At 31.7% G+C, this 23,014-nt stretch overlaps 1 protein-coding gene across 1 annotated transcript in view; it reads right to left on the bottom strand.

The window, feature by feature from the left end:
* The window catches only part of LOC145271136 (uncharacterized), a 98,778-nt gene that overhangs the window by 10,313 nt on the left and 65,451 nt on the right, over positions 1-23,014 (bottom strand). Inside the window, exon 7 of the mRNA XM_080126674.1 lies at positions 8,698-8,845. Within this exon, the coding sequence (XP_079982800.1) occupies positions 8,698-8,845 (148 nt within the window). The remainder of the gene's footprint in view (positions 1-8,697; positions 8,846-23,014) is intronic.

Here is a 23,014-nt window from a genome sequence, read left to right as displayed (position 1 = left end):
CTCCTCCCTCGGCTGCCTATCAAGCTCGGCTTAATCAGGCAGACAACTGTAGCTGTTCATTTGAACGTGAAATCATAAAAATTGGTCAGTCACCTCATAAGATGTTTAGCAATAACATACTGAATTTCCAAGAGTCTACGACAATTTTAAATGCCTGTACAAAAAAAGTTTCGAAACTAATTGAAGACACCTTATATTCACACAGAAACGTCATCAGCGACCTTCCAGTGGATAGAGACGGAATACTCCTCCCTCGGCTGCCTATCAAGCTCGGCTTAATCAGGCAGACAACCAAGGCTCCAGACAAGCATGGCAACTGTGTGACCTACTTGTGCCAGGCTTTTTTTTTTCTTTTTTAGGCGATGGAGAAATTGAAATCTCGCATCTTTGATAGTCCTCAAATTCGCCAGCTCAGAGATAGAGAGTTTGAAACCTTAACTGATGAAGTCACACTGGAGAAATAGAAGTCGCAGTTAATATTTTCTGCAGGACATTACTGATGGAACCAAAGCAACGCCAATGGAAGCAAAGATGTGCACACACACGCACATTTTAGATCAATTTTTGAGCTACATTCTTGTGTCCCATGTAAATGACCCGAATTAACAAAGTCAGAATATTAAGAGGAATTGAAACTTGCAATATTTAACACAAAATTTTCTTGCAATATTTAACACAATAATTGTCAGATCTTCATACTTTTCATCTATATATAAAAGCAAAAATGTGTGTTTGTTTGTGCGTCTTTGTGTATGGCTGCAATTTTTGTTTTGGAGTGATTGATGTTTTTGGTCAATTTTTCGATATTTGTCATCTGAAATGATACCAATTTTGTGAAAAATCTATCGCCTCTGTTGAAAGTTTTTGCAAGACATACAAACATACATACATACATACATTTAAACACATAGGTGAGATTTATATTATAGACTAGCTGGAGTGTGTTAGAGAATAGATCGAGAGAAAGAGAGGTGTGTAAAATTATATTGTAGACACGTTGACCAGAAGTGAGGGTCAGCTGATCGGATTGCGTGTGAGTCACATGATCAGGTTGGCTGAATCAAGGAGATTGCATTTGGACTTGTAAGGCGACGGACGGCTTAAAGAGTCATCTCCTCCCCCTCACTGGGGGTGCTGACGTGTGTAGAAATGAGACCAAGAGAAACCGCGCAAGCCAGAGATTCACTTTCCATCCTTCTGCGAGACATCTGGAGGTGAATAAACTATAAAACCAATTCGTCCAACAGGTACCAGTCTCCCTCCAAGACACAAGATGATTCCAGGTAGACCAACATCCACGACACAGAAGGTATGTTCAAACATACATGTACCACACACACACAACAGCATATGAACATATCATTTAATAGAAAGAACAACTACCTGATCACACACGATCCCCTTTATGATACAACACAACAGGTGTTTGTTGGTGTGTATTGAGAAAAAAAATGAAGTTGTAGTAGGCAGTTAGGCTTGAACCCAAAACCTGAACGCGAAGGTGAAAAAGAAAGGGAGGAAGAACCCAAAATCTTACCGCTCTGCCACGACGAGGCATGAATTGAAAAGAGTTCTAATTTAACAATTAAAACGTCGACATGCAGAAAGTGAATGAGTTCATGCAAGATTATAATATCTCGGATTTACAAAAGGAGGTTGTCGCTGTCTTTTACTGGAGTGACTTTCACACGCTATGTCTTCCTCGCCGCAAATCCGGCAGCTCATCAGATTCAGAGTTTTAAACCCTCATGGATATAGTCGAACTGGAAGCGAAAGAGGCATTTCTTCTGGGAGTGAACAATAATCAAATAAAAATGGATTTAGCAGAACTTGTCATAAACTCGTGAAAAAAAAAAAATAAATAAATAAAAATTGGTTAAAACAAGGGGAGGGAACTCTGCCTGGAGTAGAAAAAGTTTTACTGTAGTCTTATTTTTCTCACATGTAATAAAACCGCATATTTATCGAAACCTAATTGATCCAGTCATGAATGTTCTAAATAACCAAATCAGCATATACTATTACTACCACTACTACTAATAATCATTATAATGATGATAATTATAATAATGATGATAATTATAATGATGATAATTATAATAATTATAATGATGATAATTATAATGATTATAATGATGATAATTATAATAATTATAATGATGATAATTATAATAATTATGATACTTATAATAATTATAATGATAATTATAATTATTATAATGATAATAATGATAATTATAATTATTATAATGATAATAATTATTATAATAATTATGATACTTATAATAATTATAATGATAATTATAATTATTATAATGATAATAATGATAATTATAATTATTATAATGATAATAATTATTATAATAATTATTATTATAATAATAATTATTATTATAATAATAATTATAATAATTATTATTATTATAATAATAATAATTATAATAATAATTATTATTATAATAATAATAATTATAATAATAATTATTATTATAATAATAATAATTATAATAATAATTATTATTATAATAATAATAATTATAATAATAATTATTATTATAATAATAATAATTATAATAATAATTATTATTATAATAATAATAATTATAATAATAATTATTATTATAATAATAATAATTATAATAATTATTATTATAATAATAATTATAATAATTATTATTATAATAATAATAATTATAATAATAATAATAATAATAATAATTATTATTATAATAATAATAATTATAATAATAATAATAATTATAATAATAATAATAATAATTATTATTATAATAATAATAATTATAATAATAATTATAATAATAATAATAATTATTATTATAATAATAATTATAATAATAATTATTATAATAATTATTATTATAATAATAATAATTATTATTATTATTATAATAATAATAATTATTATTATAATTATAATAATAATTATAATAATAATAATTATAATAATAATAATTATAATAATACTGTTATATATGGAGCCATGGCGACACCGATGGAAGCATAGGTGTGCACACATGCACATTCCAGATGGGTTTTTTAGCTGCATTTTTGTGTCGCATAAAAAAATGACCAGAATTGGAATTATCACCAGAACAAAATGGAGGCTAGGAATTGCATAATGCAAAATAAAAAATTACAATGCAATCTAATCGATCCAGTCATGTATGTTCTAAACAAACCAAATCAGCATATATTACGACTGTTACATGGAAAGGGTCTCCTTCCCATGTAAATAAGAATATCAGATAAATGGAAATGAGATTAGGATAAGCCTAGAATCGAACCCTGTAAACAAAGTTAAGAAATGGAATGTTAGAGATTAAGGCTATTGTTAATTCTTTTTGAAATGTGAATATTAAAAATGTCAGTCAAAGAATGAACAATGCAAATGAAATTATATTGTTTAAAAGAGGTTAGATTAGAATTGAGGATTCTTTTGTTTGTCAAGAGTGTGTTGGACAAACATATGGAAAGCCATATGAAATTAGTCATGTTTGAAAAACACACTTCTGACCTCATAGATAAAAGGGAAATCTAAGAGGTTTTTTTTTGGTTTTTTTTACATAGGCATCACCACATTATCAAGGCCAAGAGGCCACTCAAAGCTAAGGGTTAAAGAGTGTACAGTAGAAATTGGACAATATAGTAATCATTAGTAATGAAAATTTGGTAAATTTGATAACTTATATGTAACGGCTCATCAAGAACTTATTTACGTTAGACTTGAACACAACCATATTGCAGTCAGCCGGAAAGCAGGAAAACGGAAGACAATTCCACAGGCGTGCAGTTCTAAGAAAGAAGCTTTGTTCATGGAATCTACGTTTAGGTTTAGGCACAGATAAAGAGTGGGGAGGAATTATTGATAGTGTTTACAGCTAGACGAGTGTTTCTTGTGAAAGTTTGGCGAGGGGGGGGGACCATAGATTGAAGCTCAGTCGAACACTTTCCATGAAAATAACCATACATCAGAGACAAACTCGCAACATCTCTTCTGTGAGTTAGTTAGGAGATGAGTTTATAGTTGAAAGTCGGAGAGTTGAGGCAGTCAGTTGATCCCTCGGAAGCGAAGGGAGAACATTTAGACTATGTAGATCCAAATTTGAATTCCGAATGGTAAGGGGCTAAGAATATTAGATAAGTGGAAATGAGATTAGGATAAGCCTAGAATCGAACCCTGTAGGCAAAGCTGACATTTTTGATATTCAGATTTCTAAAAGAATTTAACAATAAACTTAATTTTTAACATTTCATTTCTTAACTTTGTTTACAGGGTTCGATTCTAGGCTTATCCTAATCTCATTTTTACCTATCTGATATTTTTATGGAAAGGGGACAGCCCTTTTTCTATGTAACACTTTGCCCTTCTTTCTTTTTCATTTCTTAACCTTGACTACAGGGTTCGATTCTAGGCTTATCCTAATCTCATTTCCATTTATCTAATATTCTTAGCCCCTTATCATTCGGAATTCAAATTTGAATCTACATAGTCTAAATGTTCTCCCTTCGCTTCCGAGGGATCAACTGACTGACTCGACTCTCCGACTTCAACTCTAAACTTTCTAACATTCCATTTCTTAACTTTGTTTACAGGGTTCGATTCTAGGCTTATCCTAATCTCATTTTTACCTATCTGATATTCTTATTTTTACCTATCTGATATTCTTTCTATTTATATTTTTATGGAAAGGGGACAGCCCTTTTTCTATGTAACACTTTGCCCTTCTTTTAAATGGTCCAAAAGTTATATTGATAATATTAACAAATAATAAAGTTATATCGTGTTACACATGGGGGGGGGGGTTTAATTCTGTGGTGAATTCTGGAGGTGCCTAATTATTAGAGAATATTCTTTTCATTATTTTGTACTCTCGAGTGTATATCAGTTAATATCTTATGTGGTTTTAGATAGAGTGATGTGGTTCTTGATTGATTAACTGTGCCGGATATATACTCGAGAGTCAAAACAATGAAAAGTATATGCTGTTGTCATAGCCTTACTAATTAGCGACAATATTAATTTTACTTTTCTTTGTTTTTCAGTTTGATGGTTTTGCCAGTATTCTGATTGGAAGACCATATAGTTGATAAAAAAACAAAACAAAAAAAACTACCGGTTTTATACCGGAACCGGAAGTGGAGATACAATCCTGAAAGCAAGAAAACAAAGTTTAAAAACGTTTTGTCAAAGGGATTATTGAGCAATTAGTTGCAGATGTTCCACGAAGTAAGTCTTGCAAACCGGAAGAAGGAGGAACAAAGCTGAAGATATCGAAAAATTTGAGCTCATCGCCAATATTATATTATGTGGTTTTAGATAGAGTGATGTGGTTCGTGATTGATTAACTGTGTCTAACTGCGTCGGATATATACTCGAGAATCAAAACAATGAAAAGAATATGCTGTTGTCATAGCCTTACTAATTAGCGACAATATTAATTTTACTTTATTTATTTACTTTTTTTCAGTTTGATGGTTTTGTCAGTATTCTGATCAAAGACCATATAGTTGATAAAAAAAAAAAAAAAAAAAAAAACAGTACCGGTTTTATACCGGAACTGGAAGTGGAGAGACAATCCTGAAGGCAAGAAAACAAAGGGATTATATATATATTTAGGAGAAGGCAAGAAAACAAAGGGACTATATATATATTTAGGAGAAGGCAAGAAAACAAAGGGACTATATATATATTTAGGAGAAGGCAAGAAAACAAAGGGATTATATATATATTTAGGAGAAGGCAAGAAAACAAAGGGATTATATATATATTTAGGAGAAGGCAAGAAAACAAAGGGATTATATATATATTTAGGAGAAGGCAAGAAAACAAAGGGATTATATATATATTTAGGAGAAGGCAAGAAAACAAAGGGATTATATATATATTTAGGAGAAGGCAAGAAAACAAAGGGATTATATATATATTTAGGAGATGGCAAGAAAACAAAGGGATTATATATATATTTAGGAGAAGGCAAGAAAACAAAGGGATTATATATATATATATTTAGGAGAAGGCAAGAAAACAAAGGGATTATATATATATTTAGGAGAAGGCAAGAAAACAAAGGGATTATATATATATTTAGGAGAAGGCAAGAAAACAAAGGGATTATATATATATTTAGGAGAAGGCAAGAAAACAAAGGGATTATATATATATTTAGGAGAAGGCAAGAAAACAAAGGGATTATATATATATTTAGGAGAAGGCAAGAAAACAAAGGGATTATATATATATTTAGGAGAAGGCAAGAAAACAAAGGGATTATATATATATTTAGGAGAAGGCAAGAAAACAAAGGGATTATATATATATTTAGGAGAAGGCAAGAAAACAAAGGGATTATATATATATTTAGGAGAAGGCAAGAAAACAAAGGGATTATATATATATTTAGGAGAAGGCAAGAAAACAAAGGGATTATATATATATTTAGGAGAAGGCAAGAAAACAAAGGGATTATATATATATTTAGGAGAAGGCAAGAAAACAAAGGGATTATATATATATTTAGGAGAAGGCAAGAAAACAAAGGGATTATATATATATTTAGGAGAAGGCAAGAAAACAAAGGGATTATATATATATTTAGGAGAAGGCAAGAAAACAAAGGGATTATATATATATTTAGGAGAAGGCAAGAAAACAAAGGGATCATATATATATTTAGGAGAAGGCAAGAAAACAAAGGGATTATATATATATTTAGGAGAAGGCAAGAAAACAAAGGGATTATATATATTTATTTAGGAGAAGGCAAGAAAACAAAGGTATTATATATATATTTAGGAGAAGGCAAGAAAACAAAGGGATTATATATATATTTAGGAGAAGGCAAGAAAACAAAGGGATTATATATATATTTAGGAGAAGGCAAGAAAACAAAGGGATTATATATATATTTAGGAGAAGGCAAGAAAACAAAGGGATTATATATATATTTAGGAGAAGGCAAGAAAACAAAGGGATTATATATATATTTAGGAGAAGGCAAGAAAACAAAGGGATTATATATATATTTAGGAGAAGGCAAGAAAACAAAGGGATCATATATATATTTAGGAGAAGGCAAGAAAACAAAGGGATTATATATATATTTAGGAGAAGGCAAGAAAACAAAGGGATTATATATATTTATTTAGGAGAAGGCAAGAAAACAAAGGGATTATATATATATTTAGGAGAAGGCAAGAAAACAAAGGGATTATATATATTTATTTAGGAGAAGGCAAGAAAACAAAGGGATTATATATATTTATTTAGAAGAAGGCAAGAAAACAAAGGTATTATATATATATTTAGGAGAAGGCAAGAAAACAAAGGGATTATATATATATTTAGGAGAAGGCAAGAAAACAAAGGGATTATATATATATTTAGGAGAAGGCAAGAAAACAAAGGGATTATATATATATATTTACGAGAAGGCAAGAAAACAAAGGGATTATATATATTTATTTAGGAGAAGGCAAGAAAACGAAGGGATTATATATATTTATTTAGGAGAAGGCAAGAAAACAAAGGGATTATATATATTTATTTAGGAGAAGGCAAGAAAACAAAGGGATTATATATATTTATTTAGGAGAAGGCAAGAAAACAAAGGTATTATATATATATTTAGGAGAAGGCAAGAAAACAAAGGGATTATATATATATTTAGGAGAAGGCAAGAAAACAAAGGGATTATATATATATTTAGGAGAAGGCAAGAAAACAAAGGGATTATATATATTTATTTAGGAGAAGGCAAGAAAACAAAGGGATTATATATATTTATTTAGGAGAAGGCAAGAAAACAAAGGGATTATATATATTTATTTAGGAGAAGGCAAGAAAACAAAGGGATTATATATATATTTAGGAGAAGGCAAGAAAACAAAGGGATTATATATATATTTAGGAGAAGGCAAGAAAACAAAGGGATTATATATATATTTAGGAGAAGGCAAGAAAACAAAGGGGTTATATATATATTTAGGAGAAGGCAAGAAAACAAAGGGGTTCTATATATATTTAGGAGAAGGCAAGAAAACAAAGGTATTATATATATATTTAGGAGAAGGCAAGAAAACAAAGGTATTATATATATATTTAGGAGAAGGCAAGAAAACAAAGGGATTATATATATATTTAGGAGAAGGCAAGAAAACAAAGGGATTATATATATATTTAGGAGAAGGCAAGAAAACAAAGGGATTATATATATATATTTAGGAGAAGGCAAGAAAACAAAGGGATTATATATATATTTAGGAGAAGGCAAGAAAAAGGGATTATATATATATTTAGGAGAAGGCAAGAAAACAAAGGGATTATATATATATTTAGGAGAAGGCAAGAAAACAAAGGGATTATATATATATTTAGGAGAAGGCAAGAAAACAAAGGGATTATATATATATTTAGGAGAAGGCAAGAAAACAAAGGGATTATATATATATTTAGGAGAAGGCAAGAAAACAAAGGGATTATATATATATTTAGGAGAAGGCAAGAAAACAAAGGGATTATATATATATTTAGGAGAAGGCAAGAAAACAAAGGGATTATATATATATATTTAGGAGAAGGCAAGAAAACAAAGGTATTATATATTTAGGAGACAGCCCTTTTCCATGTAACAAAAAGATGTTTCAATATTTTTTGAAGGGGAGATATACAATACTTACAGCAGAAGGGTGCGCTACAGACGAGGTATGAATAACCCCCCCAATTGAAGGGGAGCGTTCTTTCCTCCTAGTTATCCTACTGCTACTACTATTGCTGCTGCTGCTACAGCCACTGCTACAGCTGTCCGTGGAGGGTCGGATTGTCTCACTGGAAAAACAATAAAATAAAATAATTAGTGAAAAAAAAAAAAAAAAAAAAAAAAAAATTAGTACTCCTACAGTTTAAAGCCCGTTTTTCCGTGAGTCTTGGTCAGCAATGCCCAGCAAACGACGGAAATCACCAGATTATACCCAGCGAGAAAAAAAGACGCAAGCGATAAAAAAAAAAAAAAAAAAATTGGTACTTCTGCAGTTTAAAGCCCGTATTTCCGTGTGTCTTGGTTAGCAATGTCCAGCAAACGACGGAAACCACCGGATTATACCCAGTGAGAAAAAAAAAAAAAAAGACGCGAGCGATAAAAATTGGAAGCAACAAAATAAATAAAATAAAATAAAATAAAATAAAAAAACTATTAGGTACTTCTGCAGTTTAAAGCCCGTATTTCCGTGTGTCTTGGTTAGCAATGACCAGTGAACGACGGAAACCACCGGATTATACCCAGTGAGAAAAAAAAAAAAAAAACGCGAGCGATAAAAATTGGAAGCCAAAAAAATAAAATAAAAAAACTATTTGGTACTTCTGCAGTTTAAAGTCCGTATTTCCGTGTGTCTTGGTTAGCAATGACCAGTGAACGATGGAAACCACCGGATTATACCCAGTGAGAAAAAAAAAAAAGAGACGCGAGCGATAAAAATTGGAAGCCAAAAAAATAAAATAAAATAAAATAAAAAAACTATTAGGTACTTCTCCAGAGAGACACGAGCGATAAAAATTAGGAGCAAAGTAAACATAAAAATAAAAAAAATTTGGTACTTCTGCAGTTTAAAGCCCGTTTTTCCGTGTGTCTTGGTTAGCAATGACCAGTGAACGACGGAAATCACCAGATTATACCCAGTGAGAAAAAAAGACGCAAGCAATAATAATAAAAAAAAAAAAAATTGGTACTTCTGCAGTTTAAAGCCCGTATTTCCGTGTGTCTTAGTTAGCAATATCCAGCAAACGACGGAAACCACCGGATTATACCCAGTGAGAAAAAAAAAAAAAGAGACGCGAGCGATAAAAATTGGAAGCAACAAAATAAATAAAATAAAATACTATTAGGTACTTCTGCAGTTTAAAGCCCGTATTTCCGTGTGTCTTGGTCAACAATGTCCAGCAAACGACGGAAACCACCGGATTATACCCAGTGAGAAAAAAAAAAAAAAAAAAGACGCGAGCGATAAAAATTGGAAGCAACAAAATAAATAAAATAACTTAGGTACTTCTGCAGTTTAAAGCCCGTATTTCCGTGTGTTTTGGTTAGCAATGTCCAGTGAACGACGGAAACCACCGGATTATACCCAGTGAGAAAAAAAAAAAAGAGACGCGAGCGATAAAAATTGGAAGCCAAAAAAATAAAATAAAATAAAAAACTATTAGGTACTTCTCCAGAGAGACACGAGCGATAAAAATTAGGAGCAAAATAAACATAAAAATAAAATAAAAAAATCTATCAATAAAAATTTAAAAAAATTTGGTACTTCTGCCGTTTAAAGCCCGTATTTCCGTGTGTCTTGGTTAGCAATGCCCAGTGAACGACGGAAACCACCGGATTATACCCAGTGAGAAAAAAAAAAAGAGACGCGAGCGATAAAAATTGGAAGCCAAAAAAAAAAAAAAATTTTTTAAATAAAAAAAAATTAATCCTACTAGTCTATTCATGATATCAAAAAAATGTCTTCCTTACCTGAGTCATCAGTCCTTGTCTCCCACAAAAACAAGCCGAACATGCAGGGTCCCCCTCCAAGTGTCAAAAATTTACTTTCACCATGACTAATGTTTTCTGTAAAAGTCTGAGGAAGCTACAGACGGCCAAAAAAACGGCCGAGTAGCCGAAACAATAATGTAACTTAACAGAAAGATACAGTAATAAATAATAAAATGCATATTTGCTCTACAACAGTATTGAGCACTTTCTTCAGTTTTTATTAATTACCATCTCCACTATATATATATTATATATATATATATAATGGCAATATATATCTATAAAAGTGACCGTGTGTGTGTGTCTGTGTACATTTTCCTTCGCAATAACTGTCAATTTTAAGTCTACAGACTCGAAATTTGATATACAGGGTACTGAGACTTGGGAAAATCTATGTGATCCGTTTTCGACCAGAAATTTGGCTGTTATGGGGGGGGTCAAAGTTCAACGATTTGACCCTTGAGAACTCTACCAAACTCCTCCGACAATTTTGGGTCTAAACACTTGAAATTTTAGATACAGGTTCCTTGGACATGGATCTAACTTAATAACTTGATTTGAGCCCAAAACAATAAATGCTAAAGGGTCATAGTTTTTTTTTTTTTTTTTTTTTTTAAATTGACCGTTTCTTGGGGGGGGGGGGTTGCTCAGCATGCACCTCCAAACACCCGGGCAACGCCGGGCACCCATGCTAGTATATCTATATAAAAGGCAAAACGGCAGTGAGCGTTTTTGCATGTCGCGTCATGGCATAGCTGTAAGATGTCACATTTTCTTACATTTTCTTATCACGGGTTGAAGCCAGCCTGTGAACACTTGTTTTTTTTTTTATTTTTTCACCTACAAACACCCACCCGGGCAACAAGGTTAATCTCTTAATATTTATTAGTTTTTAAACATATATATATATATATATATATACATATATTTCTGTACAAATATATATTTCTTATTATATATCAATCCTTATATAAGAAGCTCAATGTGAATACAGAGCAATATATAGAATAAATGACAAAATTATTATATTCCAAAAATTCATGACGTTGACCATCTAATAATTTATTTCATTTATTTTTCTTTTTTTAAATGGAGTTCACCACTTATCAAAGCCCAATGGCCACTCAAGGATAAGGGTTATTGTGTGTACAGTAAGCAATGAGATAGTGTAGCAATAGTATTGGAGAATTGATAAGGTGTCATTACTTGGGGGGGAGGGGGCGGTTCATCAGGAATTTGTTTGTGTTGGACTTGAAGACATCCAGGTTGAAGTCGGGACGGAAACAGGCAAGCGGAACAGGCAATTAATTCATTGGACTTATACAATCCTTGACAGTATCTGTTTCGTAGCACAAAATCAATCACTTAATTATTATATCAATTAGTGAATCTATTATGCCCTTAACTTATCAGAGGAAATCGCAACAATCAATCCGTCAAAAGGAATTTAAATGTGATACAACATGGTGAGAATCCGAAAATTTGAAAGAAAAGCTGCAGTTACCTTTATATTTTACCAATATGCCATCTTTTATTCTTGTCAGACGAGTGCCATTCCCTCAGACACTTAAAGTCCATGAGCCCAAAAATGACTTCCATCAACACAGGACCATTTTAATAGACAAATGCCTGAGAGGGTATCTATACACAGATGATGTTACAGAGTCTTAGCTTTGTACGAAATCTCTCTAAATCTCTCTTGGTTCAAAATGTTGAGATCCAGCAACAAGCAAGAGCAAGATAGCCAGCAACAAGTTAAACTGTAGACCAGCTTAATGCGGGTACTGGTCTCCGACTTTGTTTTTTTTTTCCTTCTCCTAGAAAGATTGCCTTCACCACAGCTAACGGGAGCCCTCGCCACCCCAAAAACACACATACATACACACAAACACACACGGTGCTAGTTGGCTGTTGACCCCCGAAAAAGGGTTCATTAGCCCTTTGGAAGGTCTTGTTTTTAATCCTTCAAGGAGACTAACCACCCTCCCCACTAAGCAAGTCTGGTGGGGGGAACCAGTTTAGTCACCAGCGACTCGACAATGAGGCAGGTAGTACTGGGTTACATGGTACCAGTAGCATATGACATGACCTGATATATATATATATATATATATAATTTGAGGTTGCTATTTTTTAAAGGTAGGGTAACCAGTGAAATATAACGAGGTTAATACAAGAGTGCTCAATACGGAAGTAGAGCAAGTTACATTTTCAATTTGTTTTTACATAAGCAGAAGTTTGTTGCTACACAGTCATGAGCATGTTTTGGTCTTCTAGTATTCATTAAGAATTACACTTTTGAAGCGTTGTTGCCTGATGAGGTTTCTACTTACTAAATACTAGAACACCAAAACATGCTCATGACTGTGTAGCAATAAATTACTGCTTATGTAAAGACAAATTAAAGACGTTTGCCTTTTTTCTGTTGTTCTTGGCCTTAGGGCCGGGATCAAAGTGAGGTATCTGTTCTGCAGTTAATGGAGGAGAAACCCTCTATACTGGGACAGCGTAATAGCAGCGTTAACAGTAACCGCACGGCCTAGTAGTAGCGCTAACAGCTAGCAAATTCTTTGAACTCCCCAGATAGGATGGCGCCTAGCCTTGACACTGAGTCGCTAGTTTCTTGGTTGTTGTAGAGTTTCGTGGGCACTTCCGAAAGTCATGACTGCAAGAATTTTTTTTCTTCTTCTTCTGCTTCCTGGTACCAGTTGTGTAATAGTGACTTTTTTTTTTTTTTTTTTTTTGTAGTTTTGATACCATTTTTGGTAATAGTTACATTTTTTTTTTTTTTTTTTTACCATTTCTGGTCATACTGACATTTTTTTTTTTTTCATTATTGGTAATACTGACATTTTTTTTTTTTCATTATTGGTAATACTGACTTTTTTTTTTCCATTTCTGGTAATACTGACTTTTTTTTTTTTTCTATTTCTGGTAATACTGACTTTTTTCTTTTTTTTTTTTTACCATTTCTGGTAATACTGACATATTTTTTTTTTTTCCATTTCTGGTAATACTGACATATTTTTTTTTTTTTCCATTTCTGGTAATACTGACATTTTTTTTTCTTTTTTTTTACCATTTCTGGTAATACTGACATTTTTTTTTCCATTTCTGGTAATACTGACTTTTTTTTCTTTTTTTTTTTACCATTTCTGGTAATACAGACATTTTTTTTTCTTTTTTTTTACCATTTCTGGTAATACAGACATTTTTTTTTTTTTTACCATTTCTGGTAATACAGACATTTTTTTTATTTTTTTTTACCATTTCTGGTAATACTGACTTTCTTTTCATATTTCTGGTAACACTGCCATTTTTTTTCTTCTTTGGAAGTGTTCATACCATTTTTGGTAATACCAGCATTTTTTTCTTTTTTTGTTTTAAAGTCGCCCATTTTTTAGTTGGACATATTTATTTATTAATAATTTTTAAAAATACGTCCAAATAAAAAATGGGCGACTTTCTAAGAAAAACACCGGTTCTCCGAGGCGGAGACATAAACATTACTATCGTTAAAAAAAAAAATAAAAAAAATCAAAACAAAAACCACTTACAAAGATGAACGATAAAAACGAAACATAGAAGAGTACATAAGGTCCAAGGTTCGAATCCTATCAACAGTCAAGCTACACTGATGAGGAGTAGGGCTCATAAACACGCGTGTACGTAGATTACTGTTTTTAAAAATAATAAATAAATAATACGTCCAAATAAAAAATGGGCGACTTTCTAAGAAAAACACCAGTTCTCCGAGGCGGAGACATAAATATTACTATCGTTTAAAAAAAATCAAAACAATAACCATTTATATATATATATATATATATATATATATATAAAATTCTAGAGATTCAATGAATTTAAAAAAACCCTCATTGAAATGAAATGTTTGAGTTTCATATCAAAGATTTTTATTATTCTAAGCAAAACAAAGAATGCTTTAGAAATTTAATCTCCTTAACCTATAGAGTTTCGATGTCTACCATCTCATCAGAGGAGAGAAAATATTGGCAAATAGTTATAAAGGTATGCACCCTATTTGTACCTATTTACCATGCCTCCCCACGGGACAGAGTTAGACACCAGGGTCGTTTTTTTAACGTGGAGAAAAGGTACAAAAATAAAAATTGTCTCAGTCGTGAAGGATTTCTCCTCCACCGAAAGAGAACAAGAAATGGAAGTGCAGCATCTGAAGAACAGATGGTATTTATTTGATCCCCCACCAAGCAAATTAGGCACAAGTTATAAAAAGGTATGCACCCTATTTGCTAAAGTCAGTGAGACATGGAAAGTCAAAGTCAAACTAATAAATTTATCAGAAGTCCTGTAGTAGGAGGATTCGCAGAAAAATGATATGAAAGTTTTTTTAGATCCAGCTTGCTTGACTTTCCATGTCTCACTTACAAATAGGGTTGGCCTTTTGGTCAAGATCAAAGTGTAGTATCTGTTCCGGCAGATACTGCAAGCTATGACTAGCTAGGACTAGCTATGACTAGCAAAGACCAGATGTGGGGGCAACCCCACATGCCTGACCTTTAACCAGCTCCCATTTCCCACCTCTCGGGAGCTGGTCCCCCCTTTCCCTTCCCCCTCCCTTCACTCCTCACATTAAAAATTGGCCTTGTGCCTAATTTGCTCGGTGGGGGAGCAAATAAATACCATCTGTTCCGGCAGATACTGCAAGCTATGACTAGCTAGGACTAGCTATGACTAGCAAAGACCAGATGTGGGGGCAACCCCACATGCCTGACCTTTAACCAGCTCCCATTTCCCACCTCTCGGGAGCTGGTCCCCTTTTTCCCTTCCCCCTCCCTTCACTCCTCACATTAAAAATCGGCCTTGTACCTAATTTGCTCGGTGGGGGAGCAAATAAATACCATCTGTTCCGGCAGATACTGCAAGCAAAGACCAGATGTGGGGGCAACCCCACATACCTGACCTTTAACCAGCTCCCATTTCCCACCTCTCGGGAGCTAGTCTCCTTTTTCCCTTCCCCCTCCCTTCACTCCTCACATTAAAAATTGGCCTTGTGCCTAATTTGCTCGGTGGGGGAGCAAATAAATACCATCTGTTCTGGCAGATACTGCAAGCAAAGGCCATATGTGTGGGCAACCCCACATAAGACCTTGGTCAATGTACGGGTAACCCTTCATACTAATTGTCACTATCCAACTCCCCTACTCCCCGGGGAGTTGGTCCCCATTTCCCCTTCACTCCTCACATTAAAAATCGGCCTTGTGCCTAATTTGCTCGGTGGGGGAGCAAATAAATACCATCTGTTCCGGCAGATGCTGCACTTCCATTTCTTGTTCTCTTTCGGTGGAGGAGAAATCCTTCACGACTGAGACAATTTTTATTTTTGTACCTTTTCTCCACGTTAAAAAAACGACCCTGGTGTCTAACTCTGTCCCGTGGGGAGGCATAGTAAATAGGTACAAATAGGGTGCATACCTTTATAAATATTTGCCAATATTTTCTCTCCTCTGATGAGATGGTAGACATCGAAACCCTATAGGTTAAGGAGATTAATTTTCTAAAGCATTCTTTGTTTTGCTTAGAATAATAAAAATTCTTTGATATGAAACTCATTTCAATGAGAGTTTTTTGAAATTCTTGATTAAACTGTACATGTGATATATATATATATATATATATATACATACTTCAGAATAGTTTTTATTTAACAATGAGTTATGGAAACGTGAGATTGTAAGGTTTACAAAATATGACTGGCAGTAATATTCTATAAGTTATCCCATCTAAACAAGAATTGCTCGATATGCAAGATAGAGCAAATATATAAAATTGTAATTCAATGAATCGATCGTACAGATAATTGATTTTGTTGTTGTTCCTTCTTATGAAACGGATTTTTAATTTAATTATAATTTGATTTTTAAATTTTAAATTATCAATCACATTACTTAATATTGAATTAGCTCTAGGATATTTACCTATCGAGCTTATTATATATCTAAATTACAACGAGCACTTTCTCTTTCCTGTATTTTAATTAAACTAGTAATTTCACTGTTACATTGAAATACACTCAGCTCTTTAGACTATTGTTCTAATCTCCTTTAAATTATATATATATATATATATATATATATTAAATTGTAATTCAATGAATTTCAAAAAACTCTCATTGAAATGAATTTCATATCAAAGAATTTTTATTATTCTAAGCAAGACAAAGAATACTTTGGAAAATTAATCTCCTTAACCTATAGGGTTTCGATGTCTACCATCTCATCAGAGGAGAGAAAATATTAGCAAATATTTATATAGGTATGCACCCTGTCAGTGAGACATGGAAAGTCAAATAATTAATTAGCAAGAGGATTTGAAGAAAAGGATATGAAAATTGTAGATCCAGATTGCGTGGTAAAATCCATGGTGAACGTTCTTTAAACCAGTTAGGTAACATTCTCCATAGCTGATTAGATGTCCGGGCGGGGCATGTTCTTGTGTAAATTTCTTTATGGGTCCAGCGAAAATATTTTTACAACACCTCACCCCAGTAATAATAATATAGATTTCTAATAAGACTTCCACCAGACTTTAAAATATTTTCGCTGGACCCATAAAGAAATTTATACAAGAACATGGCTGACCCCTTTATCTATTCAGCTATGCGGATTACCCAATCAATATATAACTTAAGTGCTAACAAAATAGAATGCTGCTTTAGTTTTTGTTCAAACTTAGCCGCTATTTTACAGTTTGTCACTGTGCAGAGGGATATAAGCAGTTGGAGACTTTAAGTCGTAGATATTATCATTTAGATGTGATATAAAAAGTTTTAAAAATGAGCGACGGCCTCAAGAATCCGCCCGAAAAAAGCCTTTGAAAGACGTACACAAAAAGCGAACATACATACATTTTCGCTTTTATATACATTTCAAAGATACACTTTATCATCAGTATGTCTTTCTTTCTATTTTTTGCCAGGTTGCTGTGGGAGCATAGAGTTACTGGAAGTCAAAAAAAAAAAAAAAAAAAAATTAAAAAATACAAAACAAACGGACTTCTACTGATTATGCCCCAAAAACATGGCAAAAAAAAAAGAAAGAAAAAGGAAAAGAAAAGAAAAACATGACAAAGAAAAAGGAAAAGGAAAAGAAAAACATGGCAAAAAAAAAAAAAAAAGGAAAAGAAAAACATGGCAAAAAAAAGAAAAAGAAAAACATGGCAAAAAAAAAGAAAGAAAAAAGAAGAAAAACATGGCAAAAAAAAGAAAGATAAAGGAAAAGAAAAACATAGCGAAAAAAAAGAAAGAAAAAAGAAAGAAAAACATGGCAAAAAAAAAGAAAGAAAAAAGAAAAAGAAAAACATGGCAAAAAAAAAGAAAGAAAAAAGAAAAAGAAAAACATGGCGAAAAAAAAGAAAGAAAAAAAAAAGAAAAACATGGCAAAAAAAAGAAAGAAGGAAAAGATAAAGAAAAACATGGCAAAAAAAAAGAAAGAAAAAGGAAAAGAAAAAGGAAAAGAAAAACATGGCAAAAAAAGAAAAGAAAAACATGGCGAAAAAAAAAAGAAAGAAAAAGGAAAAGAAAAACATGGCGAAAAAAAAGAAAAAAAAGAAGAAAAACATGGCAAAAAAAAGAAAGAAAAAGGAAAAGAAAAAGAAAAACATGGCAAAAAAAAAAAGAAAAAAAAGAAGAAAAACATGGCAAAAAAAAGAAAGAAAAAGGAAAAGAAAAAGAAAAACATGGCGAAAAAAAAGAAAGAAAAAGGAAAAGAAAAAGAAAAACATGGCAAAAAAAAAAAAAACAAAAAAAAAACACATACTGATGATGACATGTATCTTCGAAATATATTTATAAATTTCGAACAAAATAAATATAATAATTAGTAATAATGTGTTGTTTTGGCTTCAAACATATCTAATACATATTTTATTCAAACTCAACCAGCGCTTCTCTCACGGAACACAAACCGTAAGGGAGGCAACTCTTGTTTACTAAAAGATTTGTTCATTTTTTTTTTTCCTCTCATAATTTAGGATACGATATTTTTTATTAAATTAAAACATTAAAGAAAGCTGTGACGATTTTTTTTTTTTTTAATGCAACAAAGTTATGATCAATACTACAAAATTGAGTTTTTACGCGACTTTCAGGAGAATCGTTTGTGTTTTATATAATAATTTGCGATGCTAAAACCAACAATATTTGCATTAGATGAAAACATTATAAAAAGCTGCAGCAATTTTTTTTTATTTGAAAAATTAATGTCATGTTAAGTCTTTCAAAAAAATAATCTTAAAAAATAGTCTTTTAAAAAAAAATAAATATGTATTAGATACGTTTGACAACAAAACGCAATATTACAAAATAAACATTTATTTTGTTTGAAATTTATAAATATACTAGTGAGGGGTACCCAGCGTTGCCCGGGTGTTTGGTGGTGTGTGTGGAAACTCCGGGGTTGGGGGGGGGGGTAAAAAAATGTTTTGGTAGGTAAGTATGAGGATGGAACCCGAACCGTTGAGGCAAAGTTGTAAATTAAAGTGTGAAAAAAAAAAAATATATTTCTAACAATATGTATTCGATTAGATTTTGTTCAAACTTAGCCGCTATTTTACAGTTTGTTACTGTGCTGAGGGAGACAACTCTTGTTTACTAAAAGATTCGTTTATTTTTTTTTCCTCTCATAATTTAGGATACGATATTTTTTATTAAATCAAAACATTAAAGAAAGCTGTGACGATTTTTTTTTTTTTTTTAAAGCAACAAAGTTATGATTAAAATGGAATTTTTACGCGACTATAAAGAGAATCGTTTCTGTTTTCATATCATAGACATGAATAAAAGCAACACTTCCACACACCATTCATTGTACATTAAATATTTATTCATAATTATTCTAATATTTATTCAATTATAAAATTAATATGTATTAGATACGCTTGAAGCCAAAACAACGCATTATTACAAAATAAACAGATATTTATTTTGTTTAAAATTCGTATTGTGTTACAATATATTTTTTACTATAATGAGGTACGATCCCACACAGTCGGGCGATTCTATTTATAAACGATGCTGCTAGGAACTGAAGAATCAAATTAATTCACGTTCTGCTACCAACCAATCAGAAACTAGAATTTCATTGATAATAAAATTATCTTTATATTCATCTCGTAGACACGAATAAAAGCAACCATTCATTGTACATTAAATATTTATTCATAATTATATTATTTATTCAATTATAAATTAAATACGTATTAGATTTGTTTTTTGTTCAAACTTAGCCGCTATTTTAAAGTTTGTCACTGTGTAGAGGGAGACAACTCTTGTTTACTAAAAGATTCGGGTTTGTATTACTGTACACAGATTCGAAAAAGTTGTCAAAACAACAAATATATAACAAATAAATGTTATCAAAGGCAAGATGTTACTTTTCTACCTAACTGGATATGTTTTTTGTGTTTTTATTCAATGTAACATGTTTATTCAGCTCGAAAAGCATGCAGTGTTTACCGATGTATTGGAAAATTCCAAATGGCGGCCGACTCTCTCTCGGAGAGGGTAAGTTTGGGAAAAGGTATTATAAATAATAAACTAGACAAAATACTGTTAGAAATTCGCTCAATATATGTTACCGTGACATAAGTTGACATATATTCGGTTGTTTTTTTAATAGTATTTTGTCTAGTTTATTATTTATAACATCTTTTCCCAAACTTACCGTGTTAAAAAGACAGTCGGCGCCATTTCGTATTTTCCAATACATTGGTAAACACTGCATGTTTTTCGTGCTGAATAAACATGTTACATTGAATAAAAACACGAAAAATATATCCAGTTTGGTAGAAAAGTAACTTATCTTTCTTTTGATAACATTTATTTGTTATATATTTGTTTTTTGACAACTTTTTCGAATCTGTGTACAGTAATACAAACCCAAAGATTCTTACTAAAAAAAAAAAAAAAAAAAAACCACATACTGATGATGACATGTATCTTCGAAATATATTTATAAATTTCGAACAAAATAAATATAATAATTAGTAATAATGCGTTGTTTTGGCTTCAAACATATCTAATACATATTTTATTCAAACTCAACCAGCGCTTCTCTCAAGGAACACAAACCGTAAGGGAGGCAACTCTTGTTTACTTAAAGATTTGTTCATTTTTTTTTTTCCTCTCATAATTTAGGATACGATATTTTTTATTAAATTAAAACATTAAAGAAAGCTGTGACGATTTTTTTTTTTTTTTTAATGCAACAAAGTTATGATCAATACTACAAAATGGAGTTTTTACGCGACTTTTAGGAGAATCGTTTGTGTTTTCATATCATAATTTGCGATGCTAAAACCGACAATATTTGCATTAGATGAAAACATTAAAAAAAACAGCAGCAATTTTTTTTTTTTATTCGAAAAGTAAATGTTATGTTAAGTCTTTCCAAAAAATAATCTTAAAAAATAGTCTTTTAAAAAAAAAAAATACGTATTAGATACGTTTGACGACCAAACAACGCAATATTACCAAATAAACATTTATTTTGTTTGAAATTTATAAATATACTAGCGAGGGGTACCCGGCGTTGCCCGGGTATTTGGAGATGTGTGTGGAAACTCCGGGGTTGGGGGGGGGGCTGTTAGAAAAAAAAGTTTTGGTAGGTAAGTATGAGGATGGAATCCGAACCGTTGAGGCAAAGTTGTAAATTAAAGTGTGAAAAAAAAAAAAAAAGTGCGACGTTAACCATTGTCCCACCGCGAGATACTAACGGAAACACATTTGAATTTATTTAATTACTTGGATTTGGCAAGTGCACGTTTTAATGAGTTAATGAGGTCGAGTTTGACTGCCGGATAGTATTTCATTTACTGCGGCAACGCTTCCCAAGATGTTATAGGAAAAAGACTAACCCACATGCGGCGAGCAACAAATGTTGAATATTTATCTTCCCAAAGTCGAGCAAATTAAATAGACAGGCGAGCTTTGTTGTTAACCCTGATATATTACGATTTATACGCGATATAAAAAGTTTATAAAAAGTTTTTTAAAAGTTGTGAACCGACCGACCGCTCCTCTGAAAAAAGCCTTTTGTTGACATACAGAAAAGACGAACACGCATACATACATACATTTTCGTTTTTATATTTATAGATTTCGAAGATACACTCCATCATCAGTATGTCTTTCTTTCTATTTTTTGCCAGGTTGTTGTTGGAGCATAGAGTTACTAGAAGTCAAAAAAACAACAACAACAAATGGACTTCTATTGACTATGCCCCCAAAACCACACGGCAAAAAGAAAGAGATACTAACGATGACGTGTATCTTCGAGATATATTTACATAATTTGTAATAATGCGTTGTTTTGGCTTCAAACGTATCTAATACGTATATTATTTTATTCAAACTCAAACAGTGCCTCTATCACGGAACACAGACCCCAGTGTATAATTTATTGTGTTCCGTCGATCGTTTCTAGTGTGTTTTCTAAAAAACAACAACAACAAATGGACTTCTATTGACTATGCCCCCAAAACCACACGGCAAAAAGAAAGAGATACTAACGATGACGTGTATCTTCGAGATATATTTACATAATTTGTAATAATGCGTTGTTTTGGCTTCAAACGTATCTAATACGTATATTATTTTATTCAAACTCAAACAGTGCCTCTATCACGGAACACAGACCCCAGTGTATAATTTATTGTGTTCCGTCGATCGTTCCTAGTGTGTTTTCTATTCTTTCATCCCCCCCAGGTGTATTACGTATTAGGTATGTTTGAAGCCAAAACAACGCATTATTACAAAATAAACAAACATTAATTATGTCTTGATTTGTATGTGAAATACTTATAATTTATGTCTATAATTTAATGTGAAATATTGATAATTTGTATCTAGATTTATGTCAAATAATGATAGTTTATATCTACATTTTAACATGAAATAGTGATAATTACAGATTTTATGTGAAGTATTGATAGTTTGTATCAAAATGTTCATGTGATATATTGATAAGGTATGTTTACATTGTTAATGTGATATATTGATAAGGTATGTCTACATTGTTAATGTGATATATTGATAAGGTATGTCTACATTGTTAATGTGATATATTGATAAGGTATGTCTACATTGTTAATGTGATATATTGATAAGGTATGTCTACATTGTTAATGTGATATATTGATAAGGTATGTCTACATTGTTAATGTGATATATTGATAAGGTATGTCTACATTGTTAATGTGATATATTGATAAGGTATGTCTACATTGTTAATGTGATATATTGATAAGGTATGTCTACATTGTTAATGTGATATATTGATAAGGTATGTCTACATTGTTAATGTGATATATTGATAAGGTATGTCTACATTGTTAATGTGATATATTGATAAGGTATGTCTACATTGTTAATGTGATATATTGATAAGGTATGTCTACATTGTTAATGTGATATATTGATAAGGTATGTCTAC

The sequence above is a fragment of the Euprymna scolopes genome, chromosome 46 (assembly GCF_053919585.1).
Source record: "Euprymna scolopes isolate OS-2025 chromosome 46, ASM5391958v1, whole genome shotgun sequence".
Lineage (NCBI taxonomy): Eukaryota > Metazoa > Mollusca > Cephalopoda > Sepiida > Sepiolidae > Euprymna > Euprymna scolopes.
The sequence above is the reverse complement of the archived record's forward strand: the minus strand, read 5'-3'. Positions and strand labels throughout refer to the sequence as shown.